General features: G+C 37.6%; 1 protein-coding gene across 4 annotated transcripts in view; it reads right to left on the minus strand.

Moving 5' to 3' along the window:
* Positions 1-299: 299 nt before the first annotated feature.
* LOC101744606 (anillin) overlaps positions 300-19,646 on the minus strand; it is a 73,184-nt gene continuing 53,837 nt past the window's right edge. For all 4 annotated transcript variants that reach the window (XM_062674367.1, XM_038018114.2, XM_038018115.2 and 1 more), the window contains 11 exons: positions 14,013-14,100; positions 12,674-12,826; positions 11,720-11,872; positions 9,946-10,107; positions 8,501-8,591; positions 8,018-8,164; positions 6,726-6,871; positions 6,383-6,463; positions 5,583-5,750; positions 3,667-3,867; positions 300-2,932 (listed from right to left, as the gene is read on the minus strand). In XM_062674367.1, coding sequence (XP_062530351.1) covers positions 2,648-2,932; positions 3,667-3,867; positions 5,583-5,750; positions 6,383-6,463; positions 6,726-6,871; positions 8,018-8,164; positions 8,501-8,591; positions 9,946-10,107; positions 11,720-11,872; positions 12,674-12,826; positions 14,013-14,100 — 1,675 coding nt within the window. In that variant the 3' untranslated portion in view covers positions 300-2,647. The remainder of the gene's footprint in view (positions 2,933-3,666; positions 3,868-5,582; positions 5,751-6,382; positions 6,464-6,725; positions 6,872-8,017; positions 8,165-8,500; positions 8,592-9,945; positions 10,108-11,719; positions 11,873-12,673; positions 12,827-14,012; positions 14,101-19,646) is intronic.

A 19,646-nucleotide genomic window follows, 5' to 3' on the forward strand; every position in this document is an offset into this window, starting at 1 on the left:
TATCACTAATCATATCGACGCTTGAAAGGCAAACGTGACTAAGCGACAATAACTGCTTTGTACATAAATGATAGGCAATAACCATATTCGATGCGCAAAAAATATATATTTCTAGGTCTATTAAAATCATTTCAATCCTACAGCTACTAGCTAGATTCTACTACAGCTGGATTCGTTAAAATAAAATTTGTTTTCAGGTATTTCAACTTTAAATTAGTCTACTGTAAAGTTCACGCATTGTCGCGTTTGCCTTTCAAACGTCGATATGTACTACCTCATACTAGTTTAATAAAACGCTCTTTTGATTTTATGTTTATTAACGAATAAAATGATTTTATATACAAATTAAATTACAGGCTATACTAAAAAAAAAATTACAAAATTATAGTCGTACTAAATACGAAACATATCGACATGCCAGATCGGATATAAAGCACGTGACGATTACGTGACTGGACACAAAATAAAATAAAAATGTTAATTAAATTAAAAAGAAAATCCGTAATTTTTTTTCGCATGCAACTTTGGATTTACATTTAAAATCGCTAATGGAACAAATTTTTTTTAAAATGTTTTCACGTCAAACTGAAAATAGTATGACAGCGCATGACGTCATGTTCACCCTGTTTTTCTAACTCCTAAAACCGTCACTAGAGGGCGCTGTAACACGCAAATCAGTTGTCATGGCACCCTTGTCATAAGTGACACTGCATCCGTAGATTATTGATTTTTTTATTGAATATACGAGTTTTTCTAATCCAAGTTTACAGCGCCCTCTAGTGACGGTTTTAGGAGTTAGAAAAAACAGGGTGAACACGTCATATGTGGTTAGTCATTGTATGCGACATTGTCGACTCGTTATTTGACTAGCTAATGACGTCACACGTGACCAAATGTGTCCAGTCACGTTATATTATAACGCGCCAAAATTCGGAAAATTAGCAGCAATCCACTTTCCTATTCTATAACAAGAACTAGGTACAAACTAAAATAATTCAATTCAAGGTCACATTAACAACCTGTCCTAACGTCGACAAGGAGATAAAATATAGATTGTTAGTAAGTACAATTTAAATATTTATTAAAATTCGAATTTTACAATTTGATCATTAATTCAACAGAGTTTTATCTATAGTCCTATTTGATTGGCGTTAATGATTAATTTTAAAAATTTTACGCTGTCCTTTACATTGTTTAATCCATTGTTTAATACAAAAATACCCAGTGAAGGTGATCTAATATGTTTTACTACTGGAAAATTAATAGAATGTAATCAAGTCGCAAACTAAAGGCAGTCGCAATATTTCGGTCAATTAGGACACTACTAACTATATTACGAATTTTGATAGGACATTTTATATTCTATTATAGACAAACATATTGTTGTTTAACTCTTAACTACGTAGGTGGGTCATTTGTGACTTATTTGTTTAAATTTTTAATTCAAAGCATTCGATTTGTATTTAATTAAATATAATAAAATTAAGACATAATTTCCAATTAGCTTTGTGGCCATTGAGCATATCGTTTAAAAAAAAAGTAAATTTAAAATTAGAAATATATTGTATTATTTTTATTGCGATGTCAATTATATTAGTCTATTAATAGTGTTAATAATAGTTTTATTTTTTAATTAAAATGTTCTCTTCCGTCATTATACCTTATTCTTCAAAAGGTTGATTGACTGTTTGTCAAACTATTCGAGTCTTGTGATACACACATTAAAATAAAAACATAACTTCTCGTTATTTCTAAATGTCTTTTTTAATTTAAATACTAAATTTTTAATGGTTAGTAATTTTATTGTTATTTATATTCTGTAATAAAATTTTATAGTAAGTAAAATTGGTCATCAAAGCACTAATGACTAATTTCATACTTATTAAAAAAATCAAACAATTATGATTTTTATTACTTACTTCCACAAAACACGATACAAGGCAGCCCGTTCAAATTATAAAAATTATTGTCCATTGCAGTACTCATTAATTCAAACACTGTTTCTAAATTAAAATATTTGTTAAAATCAAAGTCAACAAATATATTTTACACTAAAACGGTACCCGAATTTAATGTGGTTTTGCGCTTTTAAATAGCATTTTGAGAACGACATTTCTTAAGCATTACCATTGAAACGCGATACAATTCTATGACATTCTTTGAAGGTCCAACTAAACTAATTTTCATGGTAGATTCCCATATATATTATTAGAAGATGTCAACTAGGACCGCTGGCTGTTAAATCGATTGTAAATAAGTTATAATTTATTTTATTTTATTGCTTAAATGGGTGGACGAGCTCACAGCCCACCTGGTGTTAAGTGGTTACTGGAGCCCATAGACATCTACAACGTAAATGCGCCACCCACCTTGAGATAAGTTATAAGGTCTCAGTATAGTTGCAACGACTGCTCGTATAGTTGCAACTTTTCGAGATCCTCTAAAAAGTCCACTGAAAAAATCACTCAGTAAATGACCACCATTTTACTGAGATTATAATTCACATTCCACATCATCTCATCTCATTTCACTCCATATTATCATTTTTCATATAAGAACAAAAACTAAAATAAGACATCGACTTAAAGGTCTTAGTTATCGGGTCATAAAATCGCTTAAAAAAAAAACGCCCCAATAGAGCTCTAGTTCAGTCGTCGTCCTCGTTGGAGCAGCACCGCACGTACTCCAGGGCTTGGTTGATGCAGCGTATCCACGTGTCGCGGTCCTGTGGCGTGTCCGCGGACAGCAGGTGCCGCCGCAGCAGCTGGCCGCCCCGCTGCACGTACACCAGCGAGCCGCTGTCCGGCACGATGAGGCCGGGCGGGATCGAGCACTCCAGCAGCAGCGTGTTGGGGCGGGCGCACAGGTCGCGCGACGCCCTCACCGCGCGCTCTGACGTCACCGTCGTCAGATCTATGTCTCCTATAGGCATCTGGAATCGGGAACACGGAGTTACATTAAACCGTCGTGGCTTAAAAGATAAGACGTCCGAATTTTTCTAATGAAATACGTACTTAACAAATATTCCACGGTGAAGGAATAACACTGTGTAATTAAAAATCAAACCCGCAAAATTATAATTTTCGCAATTACTGGTGGTAGGACCTTTTGTGAGTCCGCACGGGTAGGTACCACCGCCCTGCCTGTTTCTGCCGTGAAGTAGTAATGCGTTTCAGTTTGAGGGGTGGGGCAGCCGTTGTAACTATACTGAGACCTTAGAGCTTATATCTCTAGGTGAGTGAGGCATTTACTTTGTGGATGTCTATGGGCTACAGTAACCACTTAACACCAGGTGGCACACATCTAAGCAATAAAAAAAAGGCAAAAGTTAGACAATTCAGGCGCTTAGTAGCAGAAATCGACATCATAACTATAATGCGCCACACAGGGCACCGGTGACCTATATGGCAATCAAAGGGTTAAAGATCAAAGAAATCATTGTTTAATGAAAATCCTTATACATACTTTTAACGACGCTAAGCACATCCTGATTCTAAGGATGAGATGCTTAAAAGACTTTATAAAATACTTGACACTTCAACCTAAAGCCTCAAGGTTAAGTTCGGCCTTCCTATTGTGATCTACCATGGGACTGGATCATGTTATCTACTGGTCTAAATTTAACGAAAAAGCTTGTCTAGGTGTTGAGGTGACAGTAGGTGATACCTTCTTGTGGACATCGTCAGGGTACTTCCAGTAGGCCAGGCGGGGCGTCTGCAGGCGGAACCAGCGGCGGTGCCAGGCGCCCAGCCCGCTGACGTCATCGAAGGCGGTGAGGAAGGCGGCGTGCGGCGCGGGGGGCGGCACGGCCACGCGCGCGCGCACCTCCACGCACACCGAGCCCTCCAGCGGACTGCCCATAGGGACCTGGGACCGCACGCAAGATATTAAGCACAATATTATCATTCAATTATGAAATACAGTCAAAATCTGTTATAACGACATCGAAGGGACTGTTCATATTCAGTCGTAAAAACCGATAGTCGTAACAACCGGTGATGTTTAATGTGTATCGTGCAAGTACAAACAAATCGATAGGGAATTATTGGAAAAATATATTTACATAATACGCGATTTTTCTTCAATATTAATTTGTTTTCTTTTTCTTTGCGACATTTTGAAAGCTTCACGAATAACTCCACAAAGTTTTGGTGCGTCTTGTGTATAAATAAGTAACAAACTAACTGAAGAGATATGAAGAAGCGGGCTATGACTACCGCATGCACGTGTTTTGTTTCTAAGAATTAGAAAAGACCCTACACTAAACTAAATCCTATTGTTTTCTTTCCCGATTTTAAAAGCCATTGAAGACAAATGTGGATACCTATTCAAATTGTTTACAATACAACTTAGCTGGTCGTTCTAACAGATCTAATTGTCCGAAATATTAGTTAAATGTGGTCGTTTTATGAGGTATGTCGTTATTACCAATGTCGTAGAAAGCAATATTTTTAATAAGGCGGTCATATGGCATTCAGCCGGGACCTTTGTTCTTGGTTATTATAACCGGCATGTTGTATTAAATGATGTCGCAGTAAACGGTTTTGATTGTATAAAATTTTACCTTTTTAAGTTGTCCGACAGAACAATGTTTTTTTTAATGTTCGAGAGGTTACTGGTGGCCCGGAGGCCTTTCGAGTTTTACCAGGGCAGGTGGGCGAGCAAATGCTCAGTCAAGAGGGGTGGGATTTGTTAACAGCTACCCGTGCGCCTTCAAAGGATACGTAACAGCTGACCTAACAACTCAAGAGCAGCTTCACGAATGAATCTACCACCGGATCGGAATCGCGACCCGCTGAGAAGATCCGGCGAGAAACTCAGCGGGTTGAGACTAATCTGTGATATCATAATGTGTGTATATAGTATAATAGCCAGCCGAGTTAAATCTAATATTCGCAGTACATTATTTTTTGGAGAAAGAATGATGTTAAAGTTTAAAATCCATTACTGGTTTGACTGACTGGTTCATTTTTATTTATTTATTATTTAAAAAAAAGGATTCATTTTAAAAAAGAGAGGAGAGTCGCATATCAGGTACGCTTTATAATTACGTGACGATTTGTAGTACCAGTCAACACTTACTGTCTTAAGGTAATTGATTCAAAATATATTTATTTTATTTTATTGCCTTTGTAGGCAGACAAGGGGGTCGCGGGTTCGAATCCCGACAAGGGAGGATATTTGTATGATAAATATAAATATCTTTTCCAGGGTTATGGATGTATACTAAATATATGTATGTGTCGAATCAAAATCTTAGATTTATTTTCGTTATCTGGTACCTGTAACACAAGCACTTTACGAACTTATCACGGGACCAGTTAACATGGCGTGATTGTTAGTAAATATTAATTTTTTTTTTTAAGGGATTTTATGATATTTATGGTAACTAAGACCTTTAAGTCATGTCTTATTTTAATTTATATTTATATTTTTATGAAAAATGATATTATGGAGTGAAATGAAATGAAGATTATTAATTTGAGACATTAATCAACTGGGATGAATTTAAATGAAATGAGATGAGATGATATGGGATTAAATATAATCTCAGAATATTTATGATTATTATTATAAGTGACCTTATTCAAAGTGAAGCTGGTCCTGGAGGCCTGCTGCAGCGCAAAGATGCAGTAGCCGTGCAGCTGGAACTGCGGCGTGCGGACAGTGTGCGGCCCGCCCGGACTCTGCACGCGGGGCGCTTTCAGCTCCGACACTTTCGACTTCGGCGTTAAGAGCTTTGAACTCGACTGGAAACCAACAAATCAACTCAATATTCAACTAAAATAATAATTGGAACGAAATTCCTTATCGCGCGTTGCGAAAGGGGGCTCCAGACGGAAAAAATTAAAGCAAAAAGTTGTAACGACACTTTGCTATAGTTGTAAGCCGTGCGGCGTGCGCGTGTTTCTCTGTCTGTCTGTCTGTCTCTCTCTCTCTAATAGAAAGCAAGCCAGCTATTTTCGTTTCGTCTTTCTATTTCGCACTGAACAGAGTGGTGTCGCGATGATTATTTTTGTTGTATACAGATTTTTATTATAACTTAAAGAAAAGATTACAATTCCTTCAGTAATTAATCGAAAGGAACTTCGTTTCATCCGGGTGTCCCTTGACACCTCTCAATATATATTTTTCCCTACCTATGCTGATAGCCTTGAGAGGCTATATCAGCTTCGCCCTAACGTGTAGGTGAGCTCACGGGGCTCAAACCGGAGTGTTGCTAACACTGACCCCAGCAAGAGCCGTGCTTCGCAGAATCTACCACCGGATCCGAAACGCGACCCACTGAGAAGATCCGGCGAGAAACTCAGTGGGTTTAAAATCAATATTCAACTAAAGCTGACACGTATGAAACGTTTCAAGTTAGGCCAAGTTAATTTACCTTTTTGTTGAAAATATGATATTTGACATCGTGTGGCAACATTTCTTTGGATGCTTGCAATAAATAAACTTCCACTGTCACCTGCAAAAATAAATATAATAGCTAAGTTCTTCGATTTCCTGCAATATAGGATTAGTACGAATTTTATTGACTTAGATTTGAACACTAATGAAGTTTATCTGGTCTTCACAGTATACAAAATCCATTATCCAAACCGATACATGAGGTCATCTTACACACTTTTGATCAATTAGGTCGTGAGCTTGTTAACCGTTACGCAATAAGTATGTATAAGCTCCCCAATGAGTTTCCAGCATCCACCGGCTACTATTAAATCACTTACCTTAAAATCGCTAGAGAGTCCGAGCATTTTGATTTCATCGGGGAAATGTATAGTGTTGTTTGTTGGTTTAGTTTGCTGCATGCTGGTCGCCAGAACTCTGTCCCGACATTTCAGCAGACACACGGCGTGATGCCCGACGGCGCCATCTGTAACGTTTCATTTTAATCATGAATAGATCAAAAAATTTTCTTCTGAAAGGTTTCATCAATCTTATTAACCAAGATTTTCACATACCAATTACTTTAGGTATTAAAATTTAAGTAGTTTAGGGAACAAACAGTTATAAACTTTTTTTTTTTGTTATAAATCGGACCCCCTCGTGCACTTTGCGCATTACGCATGCCAAAAGTATCAACATTAATTTACCTCTAATAAATTGCGTATTTTTTTGTTTCTATTTAGACTAGTAGCCGCCCAGTAGTCGAAACTCGGCTATAATTATTGATTTAAATTATAAGTTTGAACATTATTACGGTTCTATTGTCAAATACTTTATTTCTGTATGTCTACGCGCCTCCATCGGCTAGGCTCTGTCGTAGCACGAAGTTAGCAGAGTTACGTTACCACGATCGTGCTGCCATCTCTCGAGAATCGTGCTGCGTTTTGTTTAGCTATCAAACTTTTTTTTTTCCTACCTAAGCTGATAGCCTTGAGGCTATTTCAGCGTAACCTTAACTAGTAGGCGAGCTCACTGGGCTCGAACCTGACGACGTTGCTAACACGAACCCTAGCAAGAGCAGTGCTACCAGTGCAGAATCTACCACCGGATCGGAAACGTGACCCACTGAGAAGATCCGGCGAGAAACTCAGTGGGCTGTGTCTGAGGGTTAATTTACTCATCCAGCCCTTCGTCGCAAGCGACGGGTTCGACAAGAACGATGACTGGTGCTTGAGGTACTTAGAAGCACGTTAGTGGATCTGGAGGATCCGAAATGACGTGTTTGAGGCGACGTCGACTGCTTTCCATTTTGTCCACAGGATCGGGAATGTACCAAAAGTACCATTTTTTTTATATATTTATATTTAAATATAATATATATTTAAATTATATTATTTAAAAAAATTATATATATTTAAATTTAAATTTAAATTTAAATTTATATGTTATTGTTCGTTGTGTGTAGGGGTTGGCGTTGTTATCTGCAACACAGTCTATGACTACAGCAGATAACATCGTTTCAATATTTGTTATTATGATTAAAATTGTATGTTTTTGTAATAAATAAATAAATAAATAAAAATAAATTTAGATAAATAAAAGAGTCGGCTACAAGACCGCACACAGTACGGACCGGCGTTGAGCTGGCGCACGTAGTCCCGGCGCAGCGGCACGTTGAGCGCCGCGACGGAGAGCGAGGCCAGCCCCGCGGCGGCGGCCGGGCCCGCGCCCTCCACCTGCAGCCGCTGCATCTCGTGCAGACACGCCTGCCGACGGTGCGCTGCAACATACGCGCAGTTACATATCGACAATCATTACTGGTGGTAGGACCTCTTGTGAATCCGTACGAGTAGGTACCACCGCCCCGCCTATTTCTGCCGTAAAGCAGTAATGCGTTTCGGTTTGAAGGATGGGGCAGCCGTTGTAACTATACTTGAGATCTTAGAACTTATATCTCAAGGTGGGTGGCGCATTTACGTTGTAGATGTCTATGGGCTCTGGTAACCACTAAACACCAGGTGGGCTGTGAGCTCGTCCACCCACCTAAGCAATAAAGAAAAATTATTAATAGTAGCAGTAGCGGAAAAAGGGAGCACCATCAGGTCCCGATACTCACTGGCCAAGAGCAGAAGCCTTTCGCCCTCGGCCTGCTCCGTGGAACCGCTGAACTCTATGGTCGCGGCACACAGATTCAAAGCTTGACTCGCCTGGAAAGCATCAAATTGTTATTATAGTACTAAATTCGCATACATACGCACGCGCTCATCCGATGTCATATTGACAACAAAACGTCGATGAATAATACGACTACAGTAGGCGCGCGAGTTCATGTCCATCCTGAGGAAAGCGGTAGTGCTGTGACCTAGTTAATTATGGCAATGTCGATAATAACTACCGATTTAGTCAACAGCTGTCAATTTGGTTTAATGTAATTTAAGGTAATTTTGCAATTTATGAAATAAAATAAATGTGATAAGTAATTACTTGTTTATTTATAATAGAGAAAAAAAATTATTAAATTCCAATTCAATCACTATCAAATGAAAAGACAACCGACAGATCAGAGTCGGTATCAGTAAGTATCTTTTTTCAGTAGGTTTTTTTCTACCTGAACTTGTTGGACACGGAGTAGTCATGGTTAAATAACACAATAGCGTTAGCGTAAATTTTCGATATCGATAAGCGCGCGTCACAACCGTCAAGGACAACACTCGACGTCAGACTAATGTGGGGAGGCGGGCGAAGGTGGGTCTGTCCCCCGCGCTTCGTCTCTGGCCCCGATGGACATGAACTCGCGCGCATACAGTACACGGTTTGCGCAATTATGTCTGCACGTAAATAATCATAATATGTTCATTGTTATATATATAAGGTCGTTCCTTATTTAAGGTTTGTCCGAAAAAAAAAATCACAATAGTCCTAAATCGGTTCTAAATCTATTAAAAAAATTCATCCCAAGTTTTATAGCTCTTAATTTTAACTTCCGGCCCCCCCCGAAAACCAAATTTTTAAACGGAAATAACAGAGGAAAAAATCTGTTATTACTTTGGAATTTTTTACGTCATGAACGGATGACCAGATCATATCGGCAAACAATAAGTCTTGCGCCGGATCTTCTCAGTGGGTCGCGTTTCCGATCCGGTGGTAGATTCTGCGAAGCACGGCTCTCGCTAGGGTTAGTATTACGTCTTCACGTTTGAGCCCCGTGAGCTGAATTCGATGAATTTAGAACAGCGGTCGGGGAACCGGGGTAAATAGAAATGGGGTAAAATGAAATTTTGGGGGTTAAAAATGAAACTTTTGTGAGTAAAGAGTATATATTGAAGTGAAACTTTTTTAGAATCGTTGTGATTTCAAATTATCATGGGAGGCTATGAAAGATGCTAAAAAGAAGCCAATTCGTTTTTTATTTGTTCTTCGCCATGGGGTAATATCAACACACACACACATTTACACAATAATATTTTGGGGTAATAATTAAAAAAGTTCCCCGACCGCTGATCTAGAATAACCCCTCGAGGTTACTAGAATAGGTTAGAGAAGAACAGGGTCTCGAGGTACCTGCGATATAACGGTCTGTTGCTTGGTGATCTCGTTCTGCAGCTCCTTGATGCGCTGCCTGACCGTGACGGCCGCAGCGGGCTCCTCGGGGCTGGAGGGCGGCACCCCGCGCTCCGGGGACGCGTGCCTTATTACACGAAGCGGTGTAGATGGAGTCGACGACTGCAATTATAAAATTTAATCACTCAATTATTTAATAATCTATATATTAATTGTATAATAATTTGTAACCCTTTTTACGAAGATTGCGCATACGGATTAGAATTAAATTTCCCACACTTATAAAGAATATAGAGAAGAAGTGCAGAATGCTAATACTATTTTAAAATTATGCATTAAAATTACATGAAATCAATAAAGAAAACACTACCATATTTTTGACACACACACATTTAAATACTCTTTGTTTATGTCACACTTTTGTTATTGCTTATAGTCTGTGGTCAAATAGAGAATTGGTTAATATTGTTTATCATTAATATTATTTGTCTATATTGTATAGTCTTGACGAAATCTGTGATTAAAGAAGTTTAATAGTCTTTGACAATAGAACCGTAATAATGTTCAAGCTTATAATTTCAATTAATTATAGTCGAATTTCGACTACTGTGGGACCACTAGTTCCTCCAATTTCCTCTATTTCCTCTAATTTTAGATTTTTAATGAAAGCATGCGAAACTGTGAAGAGTTTGGAGTTTGGAGTGGTCGAAGATGTAACTCACATAATGGAGGAGTGTGTCCGGAGTGAAGCGGAGTGCAGTAGCTTTAAGTTAGAATTTAATTTCTGTGCAATGGATGTAGGTATCTATAATAGCATTTTGGCTTCCCCCTTGTCGAGGGCAGCCAGAATGCTATATAAATTGGTAGGTATAAAGCGTCGCGTTTAAAAATTGTGTAAACTTTGAGGGTGACGTCTCGAAATCGAGAAAACCCTATATAAAATAAAAGACAAAAAATAATAATAATGAGTCATTTAACAAAAACATAAAAAAATTCACTTCTCGAATAGTACGTAATGTAATAAAAAATCACTTTTTCAACTTTGGCTCATTGACCTGAGACCAACAATTTTCAAATATGAAATAGGAGGGTAGGTTAGATTAAAGTAACTCTAAGATGTTTGAAGTCAGGTGACATTTATATATTACATATGATCCTATAATACGAAAGCGGCTTGTAGAATTGTCTGTTTACTCATCTATACTAATATATAAATCTGCAGTGGTTTTTACGAATGTTCCCTTATAACTACTGAACCGTGCATCCGATTGACTTGAAACTTGGTATCCATGTAGAAAATTGCATGTACTTAATGGATAGGCTAATATTTATATGAGTGTTGGACTCCCTACACCAGTTGCGGGGGCGTTAATGATGAGAATCTTTGTGGGGGTGAGAAATAATAATGTTGATTTTAAATACCCAGCGAAACAGACGGGTACAGTTAGTATTCTTATATATATTTATGAATAAATATCAATTTAAAAGTATTCTGTAGAATTTGAATTTTATATTTACAATAATAGATCTTTGTATTTCGAACATGCTGTACGTGTCATTTTGTAATCATAAAGCCGTAGAGAAAAGGTTTATGGCTAGTATATAATATAATTAAAAAATAAATGCGTATGCACACGATAAAAATCAAACCTTCAAAGTATTAGGTATATCTAATTTCTATACGAATCAATACTACATAATAATATTGTTATACATTTGTTTCTCTTGAAATATAACACATTCTTTTTTCGTCAAACGAATCAAGAAAACTTACGGAATTCTGCATCCTCCTATAGAAGCTGACGCTGTGGACGAGTTCGGAGCCCTTGTCGTGTCGGGGCGCCGGCGTGCCGGGCTGCGCCTTCAGCGGCGACGTGAACTTTGACTTCTCTTGATAAACGAAACTGCTCGAGGACATGCTGCCGTGCTGTAATAAAGTTCAGAGTTTATTTTTAATGTTCTTTGACCATGCGTTTTGAACTGAGTTCGTTTTGAATTCATCTATATATTAATACGTGAAGCAAAAACTTTGTATTCCTTTTTAGGAAAACTGCGCGGACGGCGGAGTATGAAATTTTCCACACTTATAGAGAATATAGAGAAGAAGTGCACAATTCTAATATTTTTTTTAAATAATGCATAAAAGATACATTAAATCAATAAAGAAAACATTACACACACTACATACCATGTATTTGACGCACACACGCATGCATACTATTTATTGTCAAACTTTTGTTCTTGACGTCTGTTGTCAAATTGATAACAGATTAAATACTGTTTGTCTATATTAATATTTTTTTATAGCCTTGGCGAAATTTGTGATTATAGAAGTATAAAATACAATCATAATAATAGTGTTCAAACTTACAATTCCAATTATAGTCGAATTTCGACTACTGCGGGACCTCTAGTATTTTTTAATTTTTTATTGCTTAGATGGATGGACGAGCTCACAGCCCACCCGGTGTTGAGTGGTTACTGGAGCCCATAGACATCTACAACGTAAATACGCCACCGGCCTTGAGATATAAGTTCTAAGATCTCAAGTATAGTAACAACGGCTGCCCCGCCCTTCAAACCGAAACGCATTACTGCTTCACGGCAGAAATAGGCGGGGTGGTGGTACCTACCCGCGCGGACTCACAAGAGGTCCTACCACCAGTAAATTATCTATACGAATTACAAAATTCAACGCGAGTGGAATTGTGAGATAATTTCACGTTACCTTGTTCACCTTGGGTGGTGTCGGACCTTCCGCCTCCTCGCCCAAGGCTTCATCTAACATATCGTCTAGCTCACTGTCGCAAGCACCTTGAGAGCTTTCAGAGTCGCTCTGTCGGACCGCCTTTCTGTAGCTCGTGTTATTCTTCTTCACTACCTGAATGGGGAATTGTTACATTTGTATCATTGTACATAGCACACGGAACGATTTATATCGAAAACTAAAATAGGAATGTTGTTGTTTTTTTTTTGTTTTTGTAGGCAGACGAGCATACGGCCCACCTGATGGTGACTGGTTACGGTTACCCATGGACTTCAGCAATGCCAGGGGCAGAGCCAAGCCGCTGCCTACCGCTTAATACTCTCCACAAGCCTCGTTTGAAGAAGGACATTTCATAGCGCTCGGGAAGCACCGTGGAGGGGAGCTCATTCCATAGCCGGATGGTACGTGGCAAAAAAGATCTCTGGAAACGCACTCCGGTGGCGGGCGGTGTTGTTTGCAAAAGGCATGCGTTCGTGTATTTTGAATTGACATTCAGAGCCCGATAGTTTTGCTTTGTGATTCAATTTATTATATTACTAGCGACCCGCCCTCACTTCGCTTCGGAAACTGTAATTTATTATGGATTTCTCCACTATTTAATGGATGTTATTATACATATAAACCTTCCTCTTCAATCACTCTGTCTATTAAAAAAAACCGCATCAAAATCCGTTGCGTAGTTTTAAATATTTAAGCATACATAGGGATATAGGGACAGAGAAAGCGACTCTGTTTTATACTATGTAGTGATATTCTTGAATGATAAAAATATAGAGTTTGTTCAAATAAGTTCAAGTTAACAGAGTAGCTTACGGCTCATCCGATGCTTAGTGGTTACCAAAGCCCGTGGATATCACGAAAGATCGATTATGTAAAAATATTTATAATTTTTTTCTATTACTTCCAAGTCGTTTCAGATTTAGATAAATAAAACCGAGAATGTGGAATGAGGTGAGCGATTTTAATCATCAGAATACGCAGCGAACTAAGTTTAGGTTGGATTACGTGGACTTTTTTGAGAAGTGGCTAGATTCAATCAAGGGAAAGTTGAAGGCAACAGATCTAGAGGCCGCAGCCATACTCGTTGGTCCGATCAGATCCGCACCGCTTTGGACAGTGCAGTGTACAGCGCGCTGCATGACGCCGTGGACAGGGGAAAGTGGAAAAAGATCCTAAAATTGAAGCTCATGGGTGATGGTGGTCACGACCCTCAGACATGAGGAACGCGACTCGAGGAGGAGGAGATTCAATCAAGAATATACATATAAATTGTTACATATAATTAACTTTATCAACTCACGTTCATCACGTCTCGTCCGAAAGAAGTTTCAGCCCAATCATCAGATTTATTGAGTTTGTCAATCTCTTTCTCTTGTACATCTTCTGTGCTGTAAACGGAAAACAATGTTCATATACATACACACATTTCTACACACAAACAGTATATTCATTGAATAATATTCTTAAATTGTTTGTTCTTTTTTTTTATTGCTAGATGAGTGGACGAGCTCACAGCCCACCTGGTGTTAAGTGGTTACTGGAGCCCATAGACATTTACGACGTAAATGCGCCACCCACCTTGAGATATAAGTTCTAAGGTCTCAAGTATAGTTACAACGGCTGCCCCACCCTTCAAACCGAAACGCATTACTGCTTCACGGCAGAAAGAGGCAGGGTGGTGGTACCCACCCGCGCGGACTCACAAGAGGTCCTACCACCAGTTCTTCATACGTAACGAGAGTTCTAACGTAGAATATTTTGACTATCCCAAATCTTATTACAGTTAAATTGATTATCATTATTAATCGATCGATTCTAACAACAATCATTGGAAATTTATCCGGGTCCAATCTTTCGATTCTCACATGGTGAAATGGTGCAAACTGATTATCAACTTTAATTTTATTCACTGTTATATAAAGTTTATGGGATTACCCATTATTATTGAATGGAAACTTTTTTTATAATAATATCGACGGAAGAAAGCGGATTTGTCGTAACTTGAAAAACCCAACTTTACATTACATACATCAGATAGACTTTGTTTATATAAACCTAAACAACTTTTCAACTTTCTGTTTTTAAAAATATAATATGAGTTATGAATTTTTGAAATAGTTTTATGGCTCTAAAGTAGTGTAGTATAGTTGGCTTTTTCAAGTTACGACAATTCCGCTTTCTTCAGACGATATCTCCGCGGGTTTAGTTCATTCCGAATTTATGTTCCGTTATTCATTTTTTAAGTTTCGAATCTGAATCTAAATTCACGATCGCATAGATTTTAATTATGTTTTAGAAGAGCAAAAGAAATTGAATTTCCTAAGCCGGGTCTCGACTAACTTAACTTTTTTTTTTTATTGCTCTTAATAGGCAGACGAGCATACGGCCCACCTGATGGTGAGTGGTTACCGTCGCCCATGGACTTCAGCAATGCTAGGGGCAGAGCCAAGCCGCTGCCTACAAACTTTATACTATACTAACTAACTATATAAGTTTATACTAGTTTGTACTAGGAGTTAAGGGTGTAACAGGTCCCTTAGGAACGATGGTATACGCAAGTTTATCTGTAGCTTATATATCGAGAGGTGAAAGACTATTTGTTTAAAGCGACAATCCGCTTAAGACGCGACAGTTATCTTTGTTATTAAAGGTGCGTTTTCTTGTTGGTATTAGCATCAACAGTTCGTTGGTTTTAATTGAACTTCAATTAAATTTACTCCATTGAAATAGTTGAAGAAGTTTTTTTTTTATATTTTTAAAAAATTTTGAACTTTAAATGGCTATAAAGTTACAAAAATGTCGCTTTAACCAAATAACTTTTCGTCTCTCGATATTATACTGATCGCTTTCACATTTCATTCCCGCTATTTTGCTGTTATTTCTCAGTTGTTTCGTTCAGTATGCAAAATCGTTGATAATCATATTTCTATTCATATGAAGCTTTAGTTCTGCTATAACGTATCCATTGGCTAGGAGTTTCGGTTTAAACGACTTTATGCCGGGGGGGGGGGTCCCCTAATCGAACCGTATGATATTTTTCAAAAATAAGCGTTTGGTTTTAGCCTCTTTTAATGACTTATATTGGGCTAATCGTGAAGCTCAACACATTTATTTACACTATTATTGATAACAATTCACAGTATTGTCTTTATTCAATTAGTTGATACTAGCGACCCACCCTCGCTTCGCTTCGGAAACTGTAATTTATTATTGATTTCTCCACTATTTAATGGATGTTATTATACATATAAACCTTCCTCTTCAATCACTCTTATCTATCAAAAAAACCGCATCAAAATCCGTAATTGCGTAGTATTAAAGATTTAAGCATACATAGGGACAGAGAAAGCGACTTTGTTTTATACTATGTAGTGATAGTGAACTTGCATGACGTATCAGGTCATCAAATCGCCTTAAATTCGTTCAGACACGACTTTGTTATTAATCGTCCCTGATTTCATAACAGCTGTTCTCTATCATACTATTATGTGTACTTTTAAATTAGCACAACAGTCTCCCGTTCATTATACGGATGTATGTATCATTTGAACACAAATAAAAGTTCTTGCTTCCCTACAATCTAATTGATTCAACGTTTTTATTTATTTATTTTCAATATACCCTCATATACACATTACAACACTTGTTCTAGAGATACAGCAAAATTTGAAACTATGCTTATTTTATTTTGTATTCAATTTTGTTAATGTTCGTTATAATCACGATCGACTTCCGTGATTAATTCATGCGCTTCGATTTTGAAATTTATAGCAGACAGCCGTTTTAAAATGCCATTTTGTGACTTTACCTTCAGACATAATATGGCAGTTAATTTAAAATAATGCTTTAAAAATATATTTAATGCTGTGTCCTACATTAAGTCTCCGTGAATCTCTTTAGGCAAAAAAATTATTAACTGTATGTCAAAAAAAGCTGTTTTGGCAATTGTAGAAGGTCCTTTATTTCAATCTTATAAGTAACTGAAAATAAAAATTGTTTCAAAATCGATAAAAAGCGCGCCAAATTGCCAGCCGTACCGGAAATTCAAGTAATCTTTAACCCTAGTGAATTAAATATTAAACCGATATAATAAAATTATTGTATTTTCATCGGTCGACGATACGTGTTGTACGACGTCTGAATGTTTATGAAAAATTCCCGATTCCAAATTCGTAACAGATTCCGTTACAGATATAAACACAATAATAAGCTAAAAAAGCGTGCTAACAAACTTGAGAGCGCGTCAACGTGGTCATGGTACTTATTTTGTCTAGTGCCTGCCCCCTTTGCGAATAAATTATTTTTTAGCGCCCCCATTTTTTCACCTACTTAAAAACTACTATACCGAGAGTTCAGTCGATGTTTAAGTCCTCCTAGATGAAATTGCAAATCGCCTCCCAAGCCTCTACACAACGCCCCCTTTTTTTCTGGGTCTCTTACCGCCCCACTTTAGGCCTGCGGCGCCCACAAGGGGGCGTTATCGCCCACTTTAGAAAGGTTGCTCTAGTGTCATTAGAGGATACAGCAGACTGAATTTAAGTCAAAACGTCAAAGCGTTTTCTCTTAAAAACTTATATTCATTCGAATTCGCGGTACCTAGGTAACATTACTTGTGTACAATACTACCGTTTGTATTTAAACTACAGAAGCACCGCATTTGATAGAAAACAAATTTCTTCGAGAATCTTTACGAACAAGTCGCTTTATGATTAACTCGAATTTGAGAATTCTATTCATTTAACGATGTATAGATTCTATTTGAATGGCTATAAGGTCCAAGTCACATAGTATTGTAAAAAAAGAACTGTTCAATCGTTGAAATCGGAAATCGGAACACACGAGCGTTTCGCGGCAGATTTAGGTGGGACGATAGTACAGTAAAATGTCTTCATTCGCGTCTTCACTAATCGCGGATTAGAGATACGACCCAATTCCTATATGCGCGGCTAAATACTACTATCCTATATTCACGCATCTAATCGGTACATACACATTGATAAGAAGTATTCAATTATGTAGGTATCCAACCGAATATACTTTGTAAACGCATTTTACCATAATCACGGTTTCTGTATTTTCGCGGCGTATTTACGGTATATACACCCCACGAATAAAGAGCTTTTGTTGTACTCAACTACTACATTAAGCTTTCGTCGTAGAGGCCACTCGTGAAGATACGTGTTAGATACGTATTTATTTAGACAACGGTGATCACTTCGTAACGTTTACGGACTTCTTCAAACGAGGCTTGTGGAGAGTATTAAGCGGTAGGCAGCGGCTTGGCTCTGCCCCTGGCATTGCTGACGTCCATGAGCGACGGTAACCACTTACCATCAGGTGGGCCGTATGCTCGTCTGCCTGCTCGGGCAATAAATAAATAAAACTTCGATAAACGCACTCTTTTTTTCCTACCCAAGTCGGTAACCTTACGAGCATTATGGCATCGTCCCCGGGCGAGTGGATGAGCTCACGAGGCTCTAACCTGAGGACGTTGCTAACACTAGCCCTAGCAAGAGCCGTGCTTCGCAGAATCTACCACCGCATCGGAAACGCGACCCATTGAGAAGATCCGGCGAGAAACTCATTATGCTTAAACGCACAGTGTATCTGTGTGCTTGGTGCGAGTTTTTTAACGTGCTCGATAACGTAAAAGTTAGCTCAATTTTGTATGGAGTTGGAACGTTTGTCTACGTTTGACGCTAGGGGCGCTGTGGCGACTGCGTTAAAAAAGGCACTGTAAGCACGCGAGGCGAGTAAAGAAATTTACAAATTTTGCGAATTTGAACCTCACTGGGCTTGATTTTAATGTTATTAAATATTATTGTAAAATCAATTAAGAGACAAAAATGTAAAATTACGTAGCGGTTATTACTTTAAATTTTTAAGGGATCGATGCTCGCTATCTCTCTCGCACACCCACAGTTTAACGATGATGACGTCATTATCCGCATCAGCATTTTATCGTTTGACGATTGATATCCACTGGCGTTTAAAAATTATTTGTACAATTCTGTACTGTTCTGTTAATTATAGCTTCTTGTTTTAAAAAAAAAAAAAGATATAATATATTTTACGTACATGTTATGTATATAAGAAAGTCAATTGTTTATCAATAGTTTTATTGTTATCTTTACACTTCCAGCCCAAATGATTCACTGATCTGCATACTGAACGTACAACTGCTGCCCAAAGTACCCAAACACAGCAAAATAATGAGAATAAAACAATATCTATACACGTACAAAACCTTTTATTAAAAATGTATAAGCATTTACATAAATCTTATTATCACAGACAAAAAAAAATATTTAAATCTATTTATGCTGAAAACAGAAGACTTAAAATTAAATTAGTTCATGTTTTTCTTTGTTTTTTTTTTTTGTAAATAATTCTGTTCGAATTCATGATAGTTTAAAGATTATTTTTATTTGGCCAGCGGTTCTCAAAACCCATATTTATTACGTCTTTGAATATTGTTTTTATTTAATAAAACGAGAATTTATGCATACATACATACACTCATACAAACAGACATACGTATACGATTTTTTTTGGGAAAACGAACACAGATAGCAATTCTGTTGATTACTATCACACACACCTATACTGAATATATAGATATATTTCGTTCGAAACATAATGCATCAGCTGACGCACAGTTCAACGACCTGAATAGCGTTGAGAGCGATTTATTACAAACTACCTTCGTTCTAGGTTAAAGATTCACGATAAACTACCCTACCAACTCAACAACTTAGGTTAAATTAATATTACACACTGTAGTTTGCCATGGCATAGTATTTTATTGTGTCTAGAATTGGCAGTCTTTCAAGTGAACCTCCTTCTTCCTTTCCCTAGACAAACCGCCAAGGGATGGGGTGATTTCAGTAAATGGCAACATTACTACAAAAAAAAAATCGTTTACTGTGATTCA

The sequence above is a fragment of the Bombyx mori genome, chromosome 20 (genome assembly GCF_030269925.1).
Source record: "Bombyx mori chromosome 20, ASM3026992v2".
Taxonomy (NCBI): domain Eukaryota; kingdom Metazoa; phylum Arthropoda; class Insecta; order Lepidoptera; family Bombycidae; genus Bombyx; species Bombyx mori.